At 60.7% G+C, this 21603-nt stretch overlaps 2 protein-coding genes across 4 annotated transcripts; one reads left to right on the forward strand and one right to left on the reverse strand.

The window, feature by feature from the left end:
* Positions 1 to 404: 404 nt before the first annotated feature.
* Positions 405 to 10088, reverse strand: FGR (FGR proto-oncogene, Src family tyrosine kinase). 3 transcript variants are annotated; one of them, XM_014258535.2, is made up of 14 exons: positions 9930 to 10088; positions 6137 to 6197; positions 5640 to 5892; positions 5452 to 5554; positions 5092 to 5190; positions 4831 to 4934; positions 4611 to 4760; positions 4034 to 4198; positions 3515 to 3670; positions 2938 to 3117; positions 2755 to 2831; positions 2523 to 2676; positions 1749 to 1880; positions 405 to 1521 (listed from the first exon to the last, which is right to left on the reverse strand). In XM_014258535.2, exons 3-14 carry the CDS (start codon positions 5878 to 5880, stop codon positions 1313 to 1315), a joined length of 1770 nt encoding a protein of 589 aa, XP_014114010.2. In that variant the 5' UTR covers positions 5881 to 5892; positions 6137 to 6197; positions 9930 to 10088; the 3' UTR covers positions 405 to 1312. The 3 variants fall into 3 exon arrangements, with proteins under 3 accessions (XP_014114010.2, XP_014114012.2, XP_005529724.2); XM_014258537.2 differs by lacking the exon at positions 4034 to 4198; XM_005529667.3 differs by lacking the exon at positions 3515 to 3670.
* Positions 10089 to 11371: 1283 nt separating this feature from the next.
* Positions 11372 to 17157, forward strand: LOC102102458 (digestive cysteine proteinase 1-like). The gene is made up of 11 exons (XM_005529666.3): positions 11372 to 11540; positions 12618 to 12677; positions 12916 to 13008; positions 13095 to 13267; positions 13969 to 14212; positions 14284 to 14476; positions 14571 to 14764; positions 15369 to 15460; positions 15545 to 15706; positions 16277 to 16466; positions 16803 to 17157. Exons 1-11 carry the CDS (start codon positions 11489 to 11491, stop codon positions 16988 to 16990), a joined length of 1641 nt encoding a protein of 546 aa, XP_005529723.1. The 5' UTR covers positions 11372 to 11488; the 3' UTR covers positions 16991 to 17157.
* Positions 17158 to 21603: the final 4446 nt, after the last annotated feature.

A 21603-nucleotide genomic window follows, 5' to 3' on the forward strand; every position in this document is an offset into this window, starting at 1 on the left:
TTTCCGACCCAGCGTTTCCAGGCTTTTATTCGCAAGGGAAGTTGCTGTGTCCCCTCCCCACATGGCCTTGGGGGCAGGGGAACTTTCTGTGCTCACCCCCCTGGAGGAGGGACCCCAAACCTGTGCCCTGGGGCTGGAGGGGGTGAGGGGGCATCACTCAGTCCTGGCTTGGCTGAAGTTGGAAGCCCCCCCAAGGGGATGGGTGTTCCCACCCCAAATCCTCTAACCCAGTGCTGTCCCTGCAGCTCTAACCACCCCTCAGTCTCTCTTGGGGCAGAGCAGGGGCAGAAGGATCTGGGCTGCCCCCAGTTTGTTAGAAAGGTTTTATTTCTCTGTATTTACAGACTTCATAAAAAAAAAAGCAACAACAACAAATCCCTCCCCTGCCCTTCCCTCCCCCCCCATGGCACTGTCTGCCCACAGCCCTGCCCTAGGGGTGTGGGAGGGTTACTGGCTGTGGGGCACAGGGCTGGGACCCCACTCAAGAATGGGAGTGCCTGGAGAGGCAGCAGGCAGGGTGGCACCCTCTGAAGCCCTTACATTCACACTGACACCCCCAGGCCTCCTTAATTCCCGGTGCAGAGCATTGAGCCATGACCTCCCCACGTGCTGTGGGGTGACCCCATCCCGTACCCTCGTCCTGCCCCCGCAGGGCAGGAGGGAACAGCCCCTGGGGCAGAGCTGTCCCCCTGCCAGGGTCCCCCCAGGTCCTTATGGCCCCCTGTCCCCCAGCACAAGCAGAGGTGTCTGTATGGCTTTCAGGACCTGGCTGTGCTGTAAAGCAGAGGAGGTGAGGCAGGGGACAAAGGGGTCCCCCAAATACTGGGATCCCTTGGTAGGGGCTGCTTGGTGGAGACATATAAAATCTTATAAATTAAAGGAGATATAACGGGAGGGAGGGTTGAGATGACCTCCCACAGGTCAGTGCCAGGTTTTTGGGGGGCTGAAACCCACCCAGCTGTGCTCCCAGAAGAGATTGGGGCTGGCATGGGGAGCTCCCCCCAAGCCCTCTGCTGCTGTGGGTCTGGGGGTGTCTGGAGGGCTCATGGGGGTTCCCCACAGTCCCCCCTGCAGTCAAAGCTGGGTGTGAAGACAATAAAGAGAGTGGGGTAAGGGGGGGCTGGGGCACACAGTTTGTCTCCTCTCTGAGTCCAACATCCTTGTGCAAAGCTCTGTGTCCTCCCTGGGCACCCTGAGCACTGCAATGCAAAGGCATTTGGGGGGGCACAGCCAAAGGAAGCAACGACCTCTAAAGAAAAAAGGAGATTCACCCCAAAGCCACCCCGGAGCTTCCTGAGGGTGCCAGCATGGGTCACTGGTTGTCCCCGGGCTGGTACTGGGGCTCGGTGGCAGTGAAATAATCCTCGAGGAAGGACTGGAGGTACTCAAAGGTGGGGCGTTCCTCGGGTTCCCTCTTCCAGCATTGCACCATCACCTCATGCAGGGACGGGGGGCAGCTCCCCGGGCACTGCATGCGGTACCCCCGCTCCACCTGCTCCAGCACCTCTCGATTGTTCATCCCTGTGTGACAAGGACAACCCCCCGCTCAGTGACAGCACCCCCATGGGCCGGCCACAAGGGAAACTGAGGCACACAGTGGCATTACCCTGTGGTTTGGGTAAGAGCCCAGTTTAGCATTGGTCTCTCTGATGGGGAAACTGAGGCATGGGACAAGCGAGGGAGGCTCAGCCCCTCTCTGTGCCTTGCCCAGCCCACTCCAGGGGTGCCCCTGCCCCAGTGGGCCATACCTGGGTAGGGCACCCGGCCTTTGGTCACCAGCTCAGTCAGGAGGATGCCAAAGGACCAGACGTCAGACTTGATGGTGAACCTCCCAAAAAGCGCAGCCTCCGGAGCCGTCCACTTGATGGGGAACTTGGCACCTGCAAGGGGAGACAGGTGAGCCAGGGCTGGGGCTGCACCTACACCTAGGGTACCCCACACCTGGGACACCCCTATCTGGGGACACCCCACACCTGGGACACCCCTATCTGGGGACACCCCGCACCTGGGACACCCCTATCTGGGGACACCCCACACCTGGGACACCCCTATCTGGGGACACCCCACACCTGGGACACCCCTATCTGGGGACACCCCGCACCTGGGACACCCCTATCTGGGGACACCCCGCACCAGAGGCACTGTCACCTGAAGTGCCCTGTACTGGGGGTGTCCTGAACCCGGGGTGCCTGAAAGGGGGGCACCCTACACTGGGGACACCCAGCACCCATAAACCCTCTGCCTGGGGCACCTCACACAGGGGACACCCAGCACCCAAGGCACTCTGCACTGGGGTATGCTGCACCTGGGGCACCCATCACTTGGGGCATCCATCAGTCAGAGTAGCCATGCCCTGGGGCACCTGTCCTCTGGGACACCCATACCCTGGGGTGATCCAAGGTATCCATCACCTAAAACACCCATAAATTTGGGTCATCCATTGCCCAGGTCACTCAGCCCCGGGGATGACCATCTCCAGGCTCCGGGACACAAGAGGGAGGACAGAGAGCAGGAGTCCCCACCCTGCCGCGCCGTGTACTCATCGTCCTCGATGAGGCGAGCGAGGCCGAAGTCAGCGATCTTGCACACGAGGTTGTCCCCCACCAGGATGTTGGCAGCACGGAGATCCCGGTGGATGTAGTTCATCCGCTCAATGTACGCCATGCCCGCCGCAATCTTGGGGGGATGAAGCAGTGGTGACCCCCCAGCACACCCCTGGGGCTGCACCCCCACCCCGCACCAGCCCCCCAGTACCTGGGCAGCCATGTCCACCAGCTGGGGCAGCTTCAGGTAGCGACCGTCCCCATCCTTCAGGAAATCCAACAAGCTCCCTGCAGGCAGAAGGAGTCTCCATTAAAAACCCCCAAAACCCAAGGCTGCCCTCCCCTGTGAGCCCCCCTGCCCTGGCACCGTGCCCAAGCAGATGTCCCCGCTCACCCTGGCTCATGAACTCGGTGACAATGTAGATGGGCTCCTCCAACACCACAGCGTAGAGCTGCACCAGCTTGTCGTGCCGCAAGCGCTTCATGATCTGAGCCTCCTCCAGGAAAGCCTCAGGGGACATGGTCCCTGGCTTCAGCGTCTTCACCGCCACCTTCGTGGTGCCATTCCATGTGCCTGGGTTGGGGACACAGAGTCACCACGAGCCCAGGGGACAGCCAGCCCAGGATAGAGGGGTGTGTGGATGGAGGGGTGTGGGGGTGCATGCTTGTGTGGATGGATGGATGGATGGATGGATGGATGGATGGATGGGCAAGGAATCAGGGCAGGGTAAGGAAGGGATCTCTTGGTGGGCATTGTGATCCCACTGCATCCCCCACCCAGAAGAACGAGTTCCCCTTACCCCGACCAACCTCACCCCATTCCCAAAGCCTTCAAGGATTCTGTGCCAAGTTCCCATTTCCCCCACACAAGTGGGTACCACCTGGCACCCTGTGATGTTCCCTGCCAGGACAGAACAAGGCTTCTCCTGCCCCCTGTGCTCCCCCACCCCGGCTGGCCGGGCCAGCCTTACCCATCCACACGGCTCCGAAACATCCCATGCCAAGTTTCCCGTCGAGGGTGATGGATTCCCGTGCTATCTCCCAGGCGTCCTTAGCTAATCCCAGGGTCTGTGGCTTCACAGCAGGGCACGGGTGGGTGAGCAGATGGCACAACCCGTCGTTGTACTCTGCGGGGCATGGGGGGCAGGCAGGGAGGAGGAGGAAGGGGATGTGATGGGATGAAGGCAGCATGCATGAGTAGAGGAAGCAGGGGATGACAGAGGAAGAGGATGACGAAGGTGGGACCCCCTGGCCTGGTCTTATGGTCCCATCTGCAGCAGGGGTCTGCTTGCCCGTGCAGAGGTGACATGGGGCATCTTGGGGTACCCGTTGAGAGCCCAGAGCAGGACACAAGATAATTCCTCATGCCAGCAAATCGGAGTCACTCAGCCTGTCCTGGCAGGCATGAGCTTTTCCCGGTGGGGTGCCAGGCCTGGGGGTACCCCCACGTCTCCCCTGCCTCTTGCCCTGGCTTGCCCACCAGGCCCTACCCATCCAGACTTCCCCGAACTGCCCATTTCCCAGCTTCTTGAGGAGCTGGAGGGATTCACGGGGGATCTCCCACACATCTTTGGTTTTGACTGAGAGGTCGGCCAGTTTGGGGGTTCCCTTGTGGCACGGCACGGCCAGGCGGCAGCACAGCCCAGCTGCCCGCTCTGCAGGGGGACAGGAGTCAGTGTGGGCACGGACCCCCACCAGCCCCTTGCTCCCCTCCCACCATCCCAGACATCACCAAGGCTCCTGTATCACCCAGCCACCCCCAACATACAAATGCATCCCCCTCCACCTGCCCCAAGGACAGCTCCACACCCCCTCGGCTGGGCTGGACCCCCAGTCCCTCCAGCTACACCCAGGGAGTGGGTGATGCCCACCCTGCAGACAACGGGAACTCCCTGCAACCTGGGCATGGCAAAGGGGAGGCTCCCAGGGAGTCCCTTAATGCCACCAACAGAACAGCCCCCTCCTTCCCCAGTGCAACCCCGTCAGCCCAGTCTCTTACCAAAGGATCTTCTGAGCTTTCCCTACTGCTCTTATTGCCCCCCCTTTGTGCCCCTCACCCCACCCTACCTATATAGTGCTGGACCAGCTGCTGGACGGTGTTGAACTGGGCACGGGTGGTGATGTAGTACCCCCCGCTATCCAGTTTCCGGATCTTATAGTGCTTCACGTGGTCTCCCTTGGCCTCATCCCAGTCCCGGATGGAGAGGGAGTAGGCACCTACGTGGGGATACTGGTCAGGGAGGGATGTGGGGCACAGCCCCTGGTGTCCCCACCCCTGTCCCCGTACCTTTGGTTGTCTCACTCTCCCGAATGAGGAAGGTGCCTCTGCAGTTGGTGTGGCACAGGAGCTGCCGCTCTGCGTCTTTGCGCCCGATCTTCCCAAAGTACCACCTGCCACGGTGATGGGCTCAGTGCCAGGAAGGCACCACCGAGGGGACCACGGAAGCCCCATGCCAGCACTGTGGCACTGCCGGGGCTCGCAGGGACATCTGAGCCTGAGGCAGGTGGGGCTGGGGTTTGTCTCCATCCCTTTTCCCTCGCTACTCACTCTTCTGCCTGGATGGAGTCCACAGGGGCCACGTAGTTGCTGGGGATGTAGCCCGTGGCACCCGAGCTCAGTGACCTGGCCTCCCACCAGTCCCCCTCCCTGGGCAGGGAAACAGAACATGGAGGAGGAGGGACAGACAGACAGACAGACTCCTCACCCTGGCCACAGCACGGCCAGACCCGCTCTGCCCCAGCCGCTGAGACCGCTCCACTCGTGACACCGGACCCTGGAGCCGAGCGGGGCAGCCCAGGCGGAGCTCGGGTCCCCAGCCTGGGTCCTGCGGGGGGACCCAGGGCACAAACGCACCCCCGCAGGTGGCATGTGGGTGCTGGGGGTGGCAGGAGGCCCGGGGGCGCTCACGTGTTGTTGACGATGTGGAATTTCTCCCCTTTCTGGAATGACAAGTCATCCTCCGTCCTGGCCTCATAGTCGTACAGGGCGATGAAGAGCGTCACCCCCCCGCCTGTGGCACGGAGGGGACCACGGTGACCCCAGAGTCCAGGGGTGCAGGTGGACACCTCTCCCCATCATCCGGTCACCCCGCTGACCTGTGATGCCCCCGCTCCGCGTTTGCAGCACGTTGGAGGTGAAGCCCCCCGGCTCCGCAAAGGACGGGGCCAGGGGCACCGCTGGCCCCTGGAAGTTGTTGAAGTCGGGGATGCGGGTGAAGGCGGCCCCTGGCTGCGTGGGGTCGGGGTCGTACTGGGAGGCAGGGGGCTGGAGGGAGCCTCCCTCTCCCCCTGCCTGCCCTTTGCCAGCCCCCTTCTCTTTGCAGGGCACACAGCCCATCCCGGGCACCGCCTGTGGGACAGAGGGTCCGTGAGCCCGGCAGGGCGCGGGGTGCGCACCCATGGCTGCGGGTGCTGGGTGCACCCCGCCGGCCCCGGGGGGCTCTGCCACCCCCCAGCTTGGCGTACTGGACACCAGGGGGGCACTGGGGTCCCCATGGGCGCCGCCAGAGGCACCGCTGCAAAGAGGGCTGCGCTGCCCAGGGGACCCCACGTCCCCCTGGCACCCGTGGGTGCTCCACGGCGGCTCCACTCACTGCGACGGCTCCTCAGGTCACTTCAGCTGCTCCATGTCACTTCAGGGAGGAGAGGAGTCACCTGTGGACACCAGGGAGGGCATCAGGTGGGGGGGAAACACCCTTGCCATGGGCTGGAACACCCCTCCATGGGATAAAATAACCCTGTACAGGCTGCAACACCTCTGCATGGACCGCAATACCCCTTCCAGGGCTGAAACACCCCTGCACATGCTGAAACACTTCTGCCAAGGGATAAAATACCCCTGAATAGATTGAAACACCCCATAAGAGGATGTAACACCCCTGCCATGGGCTATAACACCTCTACACGGGCTGCAACACCAATGACTTGGACTGCAACACCACTTGCGTCGGCTGTAACATCCCTGCAGGAGTTACAACAGCCTTGCACAGACCGAAGCACCCGTGCACAGGCTGTAATACCCCTGCAGGAGCCAGAACACCCCTGCATGGGCTACAACATCCTGTCAAAGGCTGCAACCCCCCTGCGTGAGCTAACATGATCTGCGTGATCTGCAACACCCCCACAAAGCTGTAACATTCCTCCGAGGGCTGCGGCAGCCCGGTGCAGGCTGAAGCCACATCCTCAAGTGTGGTTTTTTCTCACTGTGTCCTCACCACACCGCTCTCGTCCTTTCAGGGCATCTGCATCCCTGAGGCTGAAGGGGAGCCAGAGCCAGTGGGAAGGAGCCCCCAAAGCGCCCCCATCCCCACACCCTCAGCTTGGCAGGGAGTGGGTGTTCTGGGGAGAAAGGTCCCTGCTCACATCGCTGTGGTCAGGACAGGCTCTTCCAGCCGCATGTGGTGAGAAGGTGTCACAGAGGAGGAGGAAATGGGATCTCTCCTCTCTCCTGTCACGGCTGTAAGGAGACATCCATCCCCAGCCCTTTGTCCTAGCTGCCGGGCACCCACCCACACCAGTCTGCCCAGTCTGCACTGGGCAGAGCACTCCAGTCTGCAGCGTGCTGAAGGTCACTCTGTCTCCAGCTGAGAGCAGAGGCAAGGAGCAGGAAGGTGTGCTGTCCTCTGCACTCCACTGAGCAGGAGGAGACAAAGGTTTTGGGGTGGATGAGATGTTTCAGGCGGGTTTTCCCAGTCATTGATTCCCTTTCCTCACACTCAGTAGGGTTGGAAAGAGCCCAGCTCTCCCCTTCCATCTCTGTTTTCCACACTGGTAGTGTGGCAAGGCCACAGCCGTTGCTGACAGGGCAGCATTGCCAAATCTGAGGAAACTCGGCTGGTTGGGGATTTTATTCCTGATGATAATTAGTGGCTATTTAAACTAATGAACAACCCTGGCTCTCACAAATCCTGTTTCCCCTGGGTGGGAATCACCCACCCACCACATTTAGAAACTTCCCATTTTGCTGAATTTCAGTGCTGACCAAGCAGTGGAGCTGCCACGGCTGCCGGCAGGGATGGGGATGGCAAGGAGCATCTTCCAGGCAAGTGCAACCCCCCAGCATCGCAGCATCAAGGCTTCAGGTGCTGTGCAGCAGCATTGCACCCAGGCCTCCCTTTCCCTGCGCATCCAAGAGCCCCCTGAGCTCACCCCAGGGTGGCCCAGAGCCATCCCCTCGCGCTGTCCATGGGAAGGGGACGCAGCTGCTGCCGTGGCTGCCGGTTGCTCGGTGGTGTCTGGCTCCAGCTTTCCCAAAAAGGAGCTTGCTTGGAGCCGGGGAGCAGATGGCAACTGAGCCCTTCCCGCCTTGGTTCCCCCGGCACCAGACCCGGCCGAGCTGCCAGGTCCCGCCCTGCACTGAGACCCAGCCAATTGATCACCCCTGTCCCGCCGGGCACATCCCTGACTGCCCATCCATCTGCTCCCCAGGCCCCTGGGACATGGGGCAGCTCAGCCCCACCCCCAGCTCCTAGACAGGGCACAATACCCCTTGCACACCCAACTGTCACCCCACGTGTCACCTGCAGGGCCGGGGTACCCCTGGGGTCACCTCCGTGGCCTGCCTCCACCCCCCTGATGGGAAGAACAGCAGTGGAGACCTCGGGCTCTGGGCGGATGCAGCCACATGGAGCAGTACGGGGGTGCTGGGACTGTCACGCTCCATGCCGTGGAGACAAGCCACGGTGGCGTTTGCCAGGCTGAGGTGGCCACAAACCCCCTGGGCAGGAGGTAGCTGCCAGAGGAACTCACACAGCAGCTATGCAGTGGGAAGAGGAAGCAGCAGGAGCACGGTGTGGGGTAGGGGGGGAAGGAAGAGGATGGTGCTGTGGCCACCAAGAGGTCACAGGACTGGCAGGACCTCGAGCCCTGGGGATGGTGGCAGCTGGGAGGGTCAGGCAGGGATGACAGCAGGGCTGCAGCCCCCTGGCTATCCCGAATCCCCCCATGCCTTGTCCTGCACTGTCATTCTGCTTTGCTCTCGCTCCCTGGGAAGAGGAACCGAGAGGGCTGCACAGCCCAGCCTGGTGCCACCGAGTTTCCTCTGTCACCCTGTGGCTCTGGAGATCCCTTGTACCAGCAGGAAACCTTAGGCAAGAGGTAGCTGCAGTGCAGAAGGAAAAGGTGGCTCATCAGGACACAGGACTTGGAGCTGGGTTCCCATCCCATGTCCAGGACTCCACAGACCTGGGGAGGGGACAAGAGGCCACATCTGCCTCCCCCATCTGCTCCTTGTTCCAGCTCTGTAGCAGATGGTGGCGTCTCCCTGCCCCTTCCCTGCTGCCCCCAGCCCCAACTCCACCCAGAGGATACCTGGGGATGGAGCTCAGTCCTCCCAGGTCACCCAGTGCCTGGTGAGTCCCCTGCGGCTCCCAGTGGGAGCAGGTTCCTCCAGAACAAGGAGGGATGACACCCCATCCCCTGCATGCCCACAAGCAGGGCTATTCCCTGGGATGGAAAATGAAGGACTTGCCAAGCCCCAGAAGCGACCTCCACAAGCCCACCTGTCAGCCACCAGACCCATGACAGAGGGGTCCTCTTGCACCCCTCTCTGGCAGAAGATGCTCAGTAGAGAGGGAGCCCCCCTTCCCCAGCCTTCCAGCCCCACCGCTGGCCGGGAAAGCAGGATTTCCGCTGGAAGAAGAGCAATTCCCGGATCCAAGGGGCTGCAGGGGCGGAGGGAGGGAGCCAGCCAGGGCTCCAAATACAATGTCCCGGGAGGAGCGGGGTGGGGAGGGAATTGTGCAGGGCAGGAAGCAGAGAGTTCCTGTCCCTCCTTGGGACACACCAAGGATCAGGGACGAAGCAAAGCTGCAGGGAGCAGGGGGAGCATCCGCTCCGGCCAGGGCCTGAGCCCCCTACAGTTCCCCCAGCCACGGAGAGCTCAGCCCCCAGCATCGCCCCGGAGCGCTGGCTGGGCTGGCATCCCATGGGCACCTGCAGGGACGGAGGGCACAGGTGTGTGAGGTCTCCCAGCGTGTCCTGTCCCCTCCCCAGCGTGCGGGTCCGGCACGGCGCGGCTCCCGACGTGGTGTCACCGCCAGTCACCGCCAGGATGGCGAGCTGTAGCTGGTGGGCGCCCCCAGATCTTCACACACACACCGCAGACCCCTGTTGACCCGTTTCCCTCCAGGATGGCGAGGACGGACGGGGGTCTCCTCCCACCCTCAGGCACGTCCCAGGGAAGCAGTGAGGGCACAGTGAGGGCAGGCTCCCCAACAGACCCCACCAGTGTCATGGGACCCTCTGTCCCCACGGCTCAGAGCCCGTCCCTCCTGGGACCCAGAGCCACCCCCCACATCTCTCAGCAGAACACGGCAAGGGCATTAAGAGACCCCACGCTCTTACAGGGTGAGCCCCCCGCCCCCCTGCAGCACACACCGCACACACCTCCTACCGTCAGCCCTCCTGCTCCGGCTGGCAAGGACCCCCCGCTCCCACGGGGCTCCTGACGGGACCCCCGGCCGGGCAGCCACGGCAGCCCCCGCTTCGCCCAGCGCTGCCGTGGGAGAGCGGGATCGCCCGGCCGTGAGCTTCCCCTGTCTCTTCGGCGGCTCTGGCAGCCGAGCAAGAGCTTCCCCTCCCCTCGCCCCCCCTTCCTCCCCGCTCTCCCAGCAATGGTTCATTGTACCAGCCAGCCCAGCCGGCTGCTGGATCCCCCTCCGGATCCCCCCCGGATCCCTCTGGATCCCCCCTGGATCCCCCACGGATCCCCCCCGAATCCCCCTCCGGATCCCCCCTGGATCACTTCGGCGCTCTCGCTGGGGACCCCAGCCTGCCCGTGGAGCTGCTACAGTGGGGAACAGGCATCGGGGGGCTCTGGTCCCCAGCAGGACAAGGAGACGCTGGCGTGGATTCCCAGGCTCTGCCTGCTGGGATTTGTCCGGTGACAGGACGCACACAGCAGCACCCCGTCCCTCGGGCACAGGCTCTCAGGGGCAGGGCAGAACCGTGGAGGGGCAGTGAACAGCCCACCGTGCCTGGTAATGGAAGGTAGCTCTGGGCTGTGTTCCAGGGGCGTCCCACACTGGGTGGGTGTCCCCACCACCCCACCCAAGACAGGGTGCAGCTCTTACGTGGCTCAAGCCAGTCCTGTCCGTGGATTGTCCACTAGACATCGGACCCCTTATCTGCCCCTTATAAAAGGTAAAAGTTGCTGGTGGGATGGCTCCAAGATTTGGCATCGGTCACACCAAGCCACAAACTTCAGTGAGCTCTGGGACTGGGGTAAGCCACCCAGACCCTGTCTGAGTGCTCCTGCACCCTGCCTGAGCCCCAGGCATCCTGTGTGATCCCCCCCCTGCGCCCTGTCTGAGCTCCCCTGCATCCTCTCTGAACCCTCCTGGAGCTGGCTCTGTCCCGGCTCTGTCACACTGTCCTCCCACACAGCTGGACTGGAGTCGGATCCTTCCCATCTCTCCACAGTCTTCCTCCTCCTCCTCCTCGCCCTGCAGTTAACCTTCGCGAGGTGACCTCTTTCCTCTGTGACAGTGGCTCCGGCTTCCACGTTTCTTTCGGTGCTCTCCCGGGGTGCGCCAGGGCGGGTGGGGGCCCTGGGTCCCCACCGGGCTGGGGACCTGCTCCTTAACTTGTCACCTCCTGACTCATCCTGAGAGGGAAGGAAGCCTGGGGGGTGTCCCTCAGATCCATGCAGTGCACCCACCCGAATGCTGCTTGAGGCACTTTGGGGCTCATCCTGCACCTCCCATCTCCCGCAGCGCCCGGCGTTGCTCCATCTCCCTCTCCGGGCCCTGCCGGGACACGTTTTCCCCGCCGAGAGCCCCGGGGTGCCCGTCCCCGCTCCGGGCAGCGCACGGGGCCGGTTCCTGCCCCGGTTCCTGCCCTCCTCCGGGGAGGGCCCGGCTTCTGCACTGGCTCCGCCGGCTTTCGCCGCCGCTGCCTCCGCTTAAAGCAGAGAAGCCGGTGCCGGGCGAGCCGGGGCGGCCGGGATGGGAGTTCTCCTCTGGCTCGTGGCCTCTGCGCTCTGCATCGCCGTCCGGGGTGAGTCTGACCCTCGCCGGGGACACCCGGGCACGGGAGGGAGATGGGGGGCACCCCACCAGATCTCCCGCTGCATTGCAGGCGAGGTTTGAGTCTGGGGAAGTGGTTTTACTGTTTGTCGGGCCCCAAAATTCGCAGTTCCTCCAAGACACAGCTGGGGTGGGTAGGAAAGAGGGCGGGGGGCAGATGTGTCTTGAGGGCTTGGTGGGGCTGGGGGCGTGAAAATAAGACTAAATTGAGGTTTTAATGCAAGGGGTTTAACCCACCAGGCAGGGCAGCCAAGTGTGAGGGGACAGGGGTGGCAGGGTGACCATGCCCCCGTGGGACCCCCTTTCTGGGTGTCCATAAAGCCCAGTGGGGCTGGGAGGTGGCTGCAGCTCTCCCAAGCCTGACACTGTCTGTGGGTGTCAGGCTCACGTGTGTGGGTACCCGCCCACGGCACAGCCTGCGGTGCTGGTGGGGGTCTGCTCGTCCCCACCTCCCCGAGGCTTGGGGGGAGGGTGTGCTCGCCGCTGTCCTGGGCTGGGCAGGTGCTGTCTGGGTCCGGCAGGTGCTGCCGGTCACTCCTGGCAAGGAGGAAGATGCTGAGGGAGGGAAGGGCTCGTTCCCAGCAGTTGGCGTGGGGTTGCACAAGCTGGGAGCCTGGAGGGAGACTGGGGAGGTCACTGGGAGATGCCAGGCAGAACCAGGCATCTGCAGCTTGGTGCCAGGTTGAGGTCCCTGGCATCCCTCAACCATGCTCTGTGTGTTGGGGACAGCTTGGCTGGGTCCCACCTTGGAAATATGCAAGTCCAGGGCCAGCAGTGCTGGGGGTGACACCGTGGCATCAGCTCAGCAGTCACCCAGGAACTGGGGTTCCCCAGGGGTGCAACAGTGCAGGGCTTGCTCCAGTGTCACGGCAGGCTGTGGCATGGTGCTGACCCTGGGAGGGTGTTGGTGCCTCAGTGTCCCTTGGTGTGCCTTGGATGAGCTCAGGAAGCTCTTTTGGCCAAGCAGGGAAGGCCCAGGCTTGGCAGCCTCCCCTCCCCATCTCAGTCTGGGGGGGGACACCTCACCCTGCCCCTCTCTGCCTTTCAGGACAGGACTATGGGCTCTCCCGCCCGCCCCCTCACTTTGGCTCCATCTACCATGTCCGAGGTAATGGGACCCCGCAGCCCCCCGTGGGGGGGAGCAGAGGATGTTCAGCACTGCTGGGACCAGGACCAGGCTGTCCCAGTGGCAGACTGGGGCAGGTTCCCACAGCTGAGTCTCTTCCTGAGCCATGGGCGCACTGCCTCGGTCAGCTGTGGGTCTGCAGACTCTGCGGGGCTCAGGGAGGGATGTTGGGGTGCTGAGGCTTTGGGGCTGACCTGTGTCCTGTGCCGGGGGCTCGCAGGGGTCATTAAGCTGCCCTACGCTGAGATTGAGGAGCCCTTTGAAGCCTGGTACAACCTGACGGGGAACAAGAGCCGGATCCAGTATTATGGAGGTAAGAGCTGGGCACCCAGCTGCTCCAGCTGTGCCCACCCTGCACAGCAGGACTCCCGTGCCTCAGTTTCCCTTTCCCTGGCACAGGGCAGGTGATAACCTACCAGCTGGCAGCGGTGAAGCCCTATGGGATGAGGTACAAGATCACGCCAGAGACGACTGAGAAGGAGGTGAACACCAGGAAGTGCTTCCAGCTGCCCGGCTCCAAGGAGGATGTGGTCACGGCTCAGAGCGTCTTCCCCAGCATGAGGGGCTTTAAGGTGGGAAGCTCAGGGCCTGGATCTGACCTGCATCCCAAAGCAGGTTGTGGGAGGGAGTGCTGGGAGATGCTCCTCTCTGTCCGAGGGCTGCAGGGCACTGGGACTGGCCAGGACGTGTCCCCACACCCCAGGGTGCAGGGAGGGTCACTTCCCCACCCAGATTGGGGCCGGACTCCTGGCTGCTTTCCCAGCTCCAGCAGTCGTGTTGGGACGTGTCACATCCCACACAAATGCTGGCATTTCGGCATGGTTTGGGGCAAGTCTCTGCACAGCAGCTCAGCTCCTGCCGGCCCCAGCCTGCGTCAGGGCTAGGCACAGCACGAGAGCAGTGGGGACAGCAGGTTGTCACTCAGCTGGACACATGCTGCGTGGCAAGAGGTTGGAAACACGCAGGAAAAAAATCTTTTCAGGTTTTTGGAGAAAGCACAGCCAGGCCCCCTGCTATGGGTGCACAGAGTGCTGTGCACAGTGGAGTGTCCCCAGGGCACCACCGAGCCAGACAGAGGGTTCTGCCCTGGGTTGCACCCAATGTCCTTGCCCCAACTTCCATCTCACACACGGCTGTGTGCTAACGGCCACGGAGCCACCGGAGCCAGCCCGAGGGCCTGGTGTGTGCCCTGGGCTGTGCAAAGGGGCTGCATGGGCAGCAGGAGGGCTGGGGGAGGTTGGGGTCCCCTCGCTGAGGCCGTGTCCCCCCCCAGTTCCTGCGGGAGGAGTACTACGAGGGCCGCTACTGTGCCGTGTGGCAGAACGTCACCCGCTGGGCACAGAAGAAGAATGTCTACACCCTGTGGGTGACCAACTCCAGCTGTGGGGTGGCCCCCGTGCACTACGAGATGCGGGGGTACAACACCTTGCTGGGCTCCCACTACGACAAGTACGAAATCGCCTACACTGACTTCGACAACAGCTACCCCCCCTCCATCTTCAACCTGCCCGTCAATGGTGAGCCAGGGAGGGGCCCCCTCTCCCGTCTGTGGGGCTCGGGCTGACAGCGTCCTCTTTTCGGTGCCCAGAGACCAAGTGTGGGGTGCTGCCGGGGAACGTGGCGGAGCACCGTGTGCTGGCAAACCCCATGGAGGACCTGGTGGGGCAGCACCGGCCCTGGGCACACCGGGTTTTCCACGACTACCGGCGGCAGATGGGGCGGCGCTACAGCTCCGAGCGGGAGCTGGAGCACAGGCAGAGCATCTTTGTGCACAACATGAGGTACAGGTGGGGAGATGAGGACCCTCTGGGGGTGCTGCTCACACCGAGGAGGTGGTGGCAGTGCCAGCTGGTGCTGTCCCCACCACGCTGGCAGGTTTGTGCACTCGCGGAACCGCGCCGCGCTCTCCTACACGCTGGCCCTGAACCACCTGGCCGACCGCACGCCGCAGGAACTGGCAGCCCTGCGGGGCCGCCGTCGCAGTGGGACCCCCAACAATGGGCTGCCCTTCCCCAGTGAGCTCCATGCCAGCATCATCCTGCCCGAGAGCCTTGACTGGCGCATGTACGGTATGTGTGGGGTCACAGGGACACCGGGGTGCTTCGGGACTGAGCGCTCCTCACCCGGGCCTGCACTGAGTCCCACAGAGCTCCCCTGTTCCCCGTCACTACACCGGGGAGCCTGTGGGGCTGTGCTGTCCCTTGGGGTGCACATCTGTGAGGTTGGTGAGACACTGGAACAGGCTGTGTGGAGAACCTGGGGCTGTCCAGGGCTTGGAGCAACCCAGTCTAGTGGAACCTGCCCATGGCAGGGGGTGGCATGAGGTGGTATTTGAGGTTCCTTCCAATGGAAACCATTCTGTGTTTCTATGATGAAAGGCAACTGGGTCATCACTTGGCCCTGAATTCACTCTGGTGCCCAAGGGACAGATGTGACATCTGAAGTGACATCTGGATACACCCATGTCCCTGTCAGCTGGGAGTGACACCCCCAGAGCTTGCCCCTAGCCAAGAGCAGGGCTCCCAGGTTTGCTGGTGCATTTCCCCCCTTCTCAGTTAGCACCAAGATCTGGCTGTGCTGCCTCTGACCTCAAGTCCTGCCTCAGTTTCCCTTCCGCCTGCCTTCATCCCTCGGTGTCAACCCAGATTCTCATCCCCACCCCATTGTCCCCAGGCGCTGTCACCCCCGTGAAGGATCAGGCTGTCTGTGGGTCGTGCTGGAGCTTTGCTACCACGGGAGCCATGGAAGGTGCCCTCTTCCTCAAGGTGGGAGCAGGGCTGTGCCCCACAGGGGGGATGGGGTGCCTGGAGGGTGCCTGTCCCCATCTCTGCACCGTGTCCTCCCCACAGACCGGCGTGCTGACCCCCCTGTCCCAACAAGTCCTCATTGACTGCTCCTGGGGCTTTGGGAACTATGCCTGCGACGGGGGCGAGGAGTGGCGAGCGTACGAGTGGATCAAAAAGCACGGGGGCATTGCCAGCACCGAGTCCTACGGCACCTACAAGGGGCAGGTGAGGGTGGCCCCTTGTCCCTGATGGCCTTCCCAGCATCTCGGGGCTTTAAAGCCATGGTGGGACCCACGTGGATGTGTCAGAGGCACTAACAGGCTCTGGAGATGAGGATGTCACCTTGTCCCCAAGGCACCAGGCTCCCGTAGTTCACAGAACTGTCAAAGCCAAGCCCCAGGGCTCATCCAGGTGGATTTGTCACCGTGTCCCTCAGTTTCTCTTCTTTCAAAACAGGGACAGAGCTCCTCCACCCATGCGTGGTGCCATGAGTCACTCCATACCTCAGGGTACCCAGGGATGGAGCAAAGCTGCCTGGGGATGTGGCAGCAAGATGCAGGCAACAGCCCTCCAGGGCTTTGGGTGCAGAGCCAGCTCCCCACATTGTGTCCTTGAGCAACTGGCAGAACATCCCCACCACCCTGGGCTTGAGAGGACAGCGGGGTCAGAGCCAGGATGCTCTCACAACCCAAATTCCAGATCACTCCCTGCATGCACAGGGTCAGGCAGGGGCGCAGGGTCCCAGCGAGGGATCCTGGGGGCCCCGATGACAGTGTGTGTCCCCTGGGTATGTAGAATGGCTTGTGCCACTACAACCAGTCTGAGATGCTGGCCAAGATCACGGGCTACGTCAACGTCACCTCGGGCAACATCACAGCAGTCAAAGCTGCCATCTACAAGCATGGCCCCGTGGCCGTCAGCATCGATGCCTCGCACAAGACCTTCTCCTTCTACTCCAATGGCATCTACTACGAGCCCAAGTGCGGTGAGACAAGCAGCACGGGGCACGGGAGGTCCTGGGTGCCCAAGGAGATGCCAGACACCTAGGTCCCATCTTTTTGGCCAAGGGAGGGGTGGAGGGGAGGAACCCTGAAGTCCTCTGCAGCACTGAGGGTAGCCCTGGGAGAAGGGGTGCTGTCCAGACTGGGATGTCCTCTGGACAGGGATTACTGGACAGAGATCTTCTCTGGCAGGGACGGTCCCCAAAAAGGAATGGTGTCTGGAGAGGGGTACTCTCTGGACAGGGATGCTCAGCAGACAGAGATACTCTCCAGACTGGGGTGCTCTCCAAGCGAGCTCTCTCCAATGTCATTCCCTGCAGACAACACACCGGGATCACTGGACCACGCAGTGCTGGCTGTGGGCTACGGAGTCCTGCAGGGAGAGACCTACTGGCTCATCAAGAACTCCTGGTCCACATATTGGGGCAACAATGGCTACATCCTTATGGCCATGAAGGACAACAACTGTGGTGTGGCCACTGAGGCCACCTACCCCATCCTGGCCTGAGCCACCCTGGCTCTGCAGGGAGAGACCTGGGCGACATTCTCAGCACTCAGCCCTGGATCAGGCCCTTGAGTGCAACCATCAGGAAGCCGGGGCCACAATGGGACAGGTCCGTTCAGTGCTGGACGCAGGGCAGGACAGGAACACAGCACCGGGCTTGCCAATAAAGACACTGGAAAAATACTGGATGGCTTCTACAGGAGGGATTCAATTGCTGCCCACACAGCAGTGCCCCCTGTGCCCCAGGGACGTGTCCTGTACAGATCCCTGTCCCCAACCTGGGTTATTTTTTGTCCTGTGGGACCCTAGGGGCCTCCTGGGGAGGGGACAGTCCTGCCTGGCAGAGCCAGCTGGCTCTCACAGCCAGTCCCAGACACCTGGGGCCAGGGGAGCGGCTCTTCCAGCTCTGAGGTGGAGCACAAACAACCCCAGGGATTTCTGCTGAGATGAGAAATTCCTGGCATGGGGTGTTGGGGAGGGGGAAGGCCTCCACCCTACGCCCCACTGCCCGAGTGCCTGCTGTGGCTGCAGGTGGGGACTTCATCACTGGGGTGTTTGCCAACGCCACCAGCCAGGCACCTTCACTCGCTGGGGCTGCTCCCCTTTTACACCGTGGCTGTGGCTCAGCTGGGTGCTCCTAGTTTGGGCTCCAGCTATCCTGGAGAGCAGCATCAGTGCACAAGAACACTAAAGCTGTGCCCCTTAGCCTGGGAACTGCGGTGGTCCTGAGCTGCTGGGGCCCCCTATCCTGGAAGGGGCTGCTCTGTCCCTGTCCCCATGCCTGGAGCTGTGGAGGGGCAGTGGACACACTCCAAGAGTGGTGTGGGGTGCACACAGGGTCCTGGGGTGCCTCTGAGCTGGTCACACCCCTGAGCTGTCATGCTCCTTGCATCCTTCCCTGCTCCAGAGCTTCACCCCAAAACCTCACAGCCATGGACAAGCCTCACCATGAGCTGAGGGTCTGGTGCTGTTCTTAGGGTGTCCAGGCCATAGGTCAGCACAGCTCTCAAGGTTCACTGTGGGGGTTCTGGTGCCATTCTGGTGATGTCCACCCCGGGAATGGAGCTGGGCTGGAAGCTACAGTGGGCAGCCCAGAGTTCCCAGTGAGAGCTGCTGGCACTGCCAGGCTCTGCTTCCCAATTCAAGAGCCCAATTAGCAGCCAGCAGCTGGGAAGGGAAACCTAGAAGCAGGGAAATGTCATCCCTGACTTGTAGCTGCATCTGCACAGGTTCTACCTTCCCCCAAAATAGAGTTTTGATAGTTGAGAAGTGATATCCCCCATGGCTACACCCCAGTTTTGTACAGCAAAGCACTGGCAGCACCTAGGGAGCCGCACTTCCCTCCAGGTGACACAACTGCTCTCATCAGTGGTGGCAGGTCATCATATTCCCTTGTTTTCTTTCACTTGTTCACCTGCTTATTTGACAATTTGCTGACTGTTGAAGGGGTCTTTAATCATTCCCAGAGGGAGGCTGGCTGGAATTCATGTCTGGGAGAGGAATGATCACTGCACAGGAGTAATGTGGTTTATTCCGTGGGAGTCCAGATCTCCAGATCTTTGATTCCCTTGACTGCAGTCAATAAAACATGCTTTGACTTTCAGGGAACCGTGACTTTCAGGCTCCCTTTGGATAGCTGATGTCCTGAATTTGCTGCTGAACACAGAGGTGGCTTCCAGAGCTGGAGGTTTCGTATCCCTGTGAAGCATTTACTGAAATTGTGCATTCGTGGCATTAGGGATATTGCAGTCCAGAGCGTGGGTAGTTCAGATGCCTGGGAACTTAAAAAAAACAATCTATTTTTTATATTTGAAAAAGGAAAAAATAAGAAAGGACATACCTAAAAGGGAGGTTTGCTGTTTGCAGAGCCAGATGTAGGTTCTGGCTCCCAGCCCAGCTGAGCTGTGACCTCCAGACTTCCCTGGGCACCCAAACCTCAGAGTGGCTCCAACTTTTGCAGAGCACAGCAAAGCACAGCCACTCTGAACAATGCTATTTATTGGAAGCAAAGCTGGCCCGAAGCTCTGCATTAAGGTTTCCTTTGGAAGAGGCACCTTACTCCCCAAATTTGATACCTTGGTGGTGAAATGTTAGCTGGGGTTGGTGTTTAGTGGAGTGAGCACTGTTCAGGCTGGAAGCTGAGAGGATTTGGGACCCACCCTCCATATCCCACCTTGAGAACCCCATCTTTTTCTTAGTCTGTGGGGTGGTTTGGGGAGTCTCCTGAGGTCAGGACTGGTGGTAGCCCTCAGTGACCAGCTTCCAGTCCTGCCCCCATGCCCTATTAGGTGTTTGCCATGGTCTCCACTCCTTCAGGGCCTCCTCCCTGTTCAGCTGCCCCTTTTTGGCATCTGACAACCAGGAGGTTGGTGCTCAGGCACTAAACTGGGCATAGGTGACATCTGCCTGCACACTGAGCCCTTCCGAGGCTGTCCAAGCCAGAGGTGGGAGCCTGCCTGGCCACCTCCCAGGCTTTCCTGAGCCTCCAAACAGATCGTTAGTGCTGCCTGATGCTCTCCTGAGTTTCTTTAGGAATTGATCCATGAAGATGCTCACCAAATGGTTGCCAGTCATCACAACCCAGGTGAGTGGCTGTGTGGCGTTCACCTCAGCAGTATCCTGGTTTATGATGAGACAGAGATGCTGAGACTCCTCATGACCCATGTTAAAGGTGAGGACACTGTGCTCTCCATCAGGGTTGTGGGGGCTGTAGAACAGGGCTGTGACATCTCATTATTCACTGAAAGGGTGTTCAGGCATTGGAAGGGGCTGTCCAGGGAGGTGGTGGAGTTCCCATCCCTGGAGGAGTGCAAGGAATGACTGGACATGGCACTGGTCTGTGTGACAAGGTGGGGATCAGTCAAAGGGTGGACTCGATCTCAGAGGTCTTTTCCAGCCTCAGTGATTCTGAGATTCTGTGGCTGGAGCCCCTCAGCACAGTGATGCCAGCAATTACCCTGGGTTTGGGAGCTGCTGAGATAAACTGGCACAGGGATGATCCCCCCTCCTCCTGCCCTGCATCAGCTCAACTCCTCATCCTCAATGAGGATGGCAACCTTGGGGCGATCTTAGCTCCAACACACCCACCCAAGGCCAGGCAGGACATGGGGAATGAGGCAAGACAGAGGTCACCACCACAAACAGCTCCTGGGAGGAACTCTGTTTCCAGTGAAACAGCTCCTCTGTGGGTGAGAGCATTCAGATCTGTGGGATCAGTCTGTCCACACATCCAGAAACTCAGGGTGGGCTGAGTTTGCCAAGCTAAATTATTCTCCGAGGAAGGGTGGCTGGGATTTCATCTGGGTTTGGTTTTTCGCCCTGCCCTCAGCTGTCCTGGATATGGCATTTCCCTCCGGAGGCAGCAGTGCTCCAGCACAGACCTCTGTGCAGCAATGCCAGGTGGCCAGAAAATGTGCTCCAGCCCAAAATCTGGCTGCCTTTCCCTGCTGGATGAATTATCTGTGAAAACCTCTCACGGCTCGCACAAAACAAGGTAATTATTCAGCAGGCGGGGAATACACAGAGCCAGAATATGAAATTATTATCTGTTAGTGATTTACAGAGAGCCACAGACGGTGTCAAGGAGCAGCAGCTGAATCAGACTTGCTTTGGCAACCTCGTGGCTCCCAAATGCTCTAGGTGACCCAGAGGGGCTAATGGAGAGCTCACGGTGCTGCTCCTGTGCCAGGGGGAAGGGGCTCCCGGGGGTCTCGGTCTCCCCAGGACTCCCCAGCTGGTCCATGAAGGGGAAGGACATGCTTTACATAAAACCCTGAGAAAGACCATGATCCTGGGGAGGCTTCTGCTGTCTTACACAGTAACCAGAGGTTTTTGGGGCACAAATAGATGTCCCTGCCCATGGCAGGGCATTAGAGTGAGATAACCTTTACGATTCCTTCCAACCCAAACCATTCCGCAGTGAAAGGGAGCATCTGATAGATCTGAACAGCCTTCTAAACTCTGAAGGCTTGAAACTGCTTTGCTGCCAGTGCAGCTCTGCTGGAAAATCACCGAGGCAGTGGCTTTCCAAGCGTTTCTTCTCACACTTCCTTCAGTAGCAGCTTTACAAACTCTCTTCCTCAGCCAAATGCTTCTCCCTTGGCACCCGTGACTGCTCTGGCAGGTTTGTTGTTCACGTTCTCAAATCGAACCACTCCTTCTCCTTCAGCCCCAGGTATTTGCCATTCTGTACCCCCCACTCTCTGACTTTTAGGTTTTAATTGATAGGATAAAGGGGAAAGGAGTCAAACTAAAAAAGGGTAGGGTTAGATTTTACGTTAGGAAAAAAATTCTTCCTTGTGATGGTGGTGAGGCCCTGACAGAGTGTCCAGAGCAGCTGTGATTGCCTTATGCCTGACAGTGCCCAAGGCCAGGTGGGACGGGGCTTGGAGCAACCTGCTCTAGTGGAAGGTGTCCCTGCCCACGGCAGGGGTGGAACTGGGTGGTCTTTAAGGTCCCTTCCAACTCAAACCATTTCAGGATTCCATGATTTACTGTAACCGAGTGCAGGCAGTGTCGCCCTTCTCCAGGTGCGCTGTCAAACCCCAAAATCTGAGCATCCCCAGTCCTCCACCTCCTCATCCCGCAGAACCCTCCCCTGGAGCACGGCAGGAACA

Source organism: Pseudopodoces humilis, chromosome 27, assembly GCF_049639895.1.
Source record: "Pseudopodoces humilis isolate 2021_Gansu_Grassland_sample_001 chromosome 27, ASM4963989v1, whole genome shotgun sequence".
In the NCBI taxonomy this organism is placed as follows: Eukaryota; Metazoa; Chordata; class Aves; order Passeriformes; family Paridae; genus Pseudopodoces; species Pseudopodoces humilis.

Bases quoted from the DNA above. Each gene is read 5' to 3' on its own strand.
- LOC102102458 (XM_005529666.3), top strand. From the start codon at position 11,489: ATGGGAGTTCTCCTCTGGCTCGTGGCCTCTGCGCTCTGCATCGCCGTC. The intron at 12,678-12,915 runs GTAATGGGACCC...GGGGGCTCGCAG, and splicing joins CTCCATCTACCATGTCCGAG to GGGTCATTAAGCTGCCCTAC. The intron at 15,707-16,276 runs GTGAGGGTGGCC...CTGGGTATGTAG, and splicing joins ACGGCACCTACAAGGGGCAG to AATGGCTTGTGCCACTACAA.
- FGR (XM_014258535.2), bottom strand. From the start codon at position 5,880: ATGGGCTGTGTGCCCTGCAAAGAGAAGGGGGCTGGCAAAGGGCAGGCA. The intron at 5,555-5,639 runs GTCAGCGGGGTG...TCCGTGCCACAG, and splicing joins GCGGAGCGGGGGCATCACAG to GCGGGGGGGTGACGCTCTTC. The intron at 3,671-4,033 runs GTAGGGCCTGGT...CATGCCCCGCAG, and splicing joins GTTCGGGGAAGTCTGGATGG to AGTACAACGACGGGTTGTGC.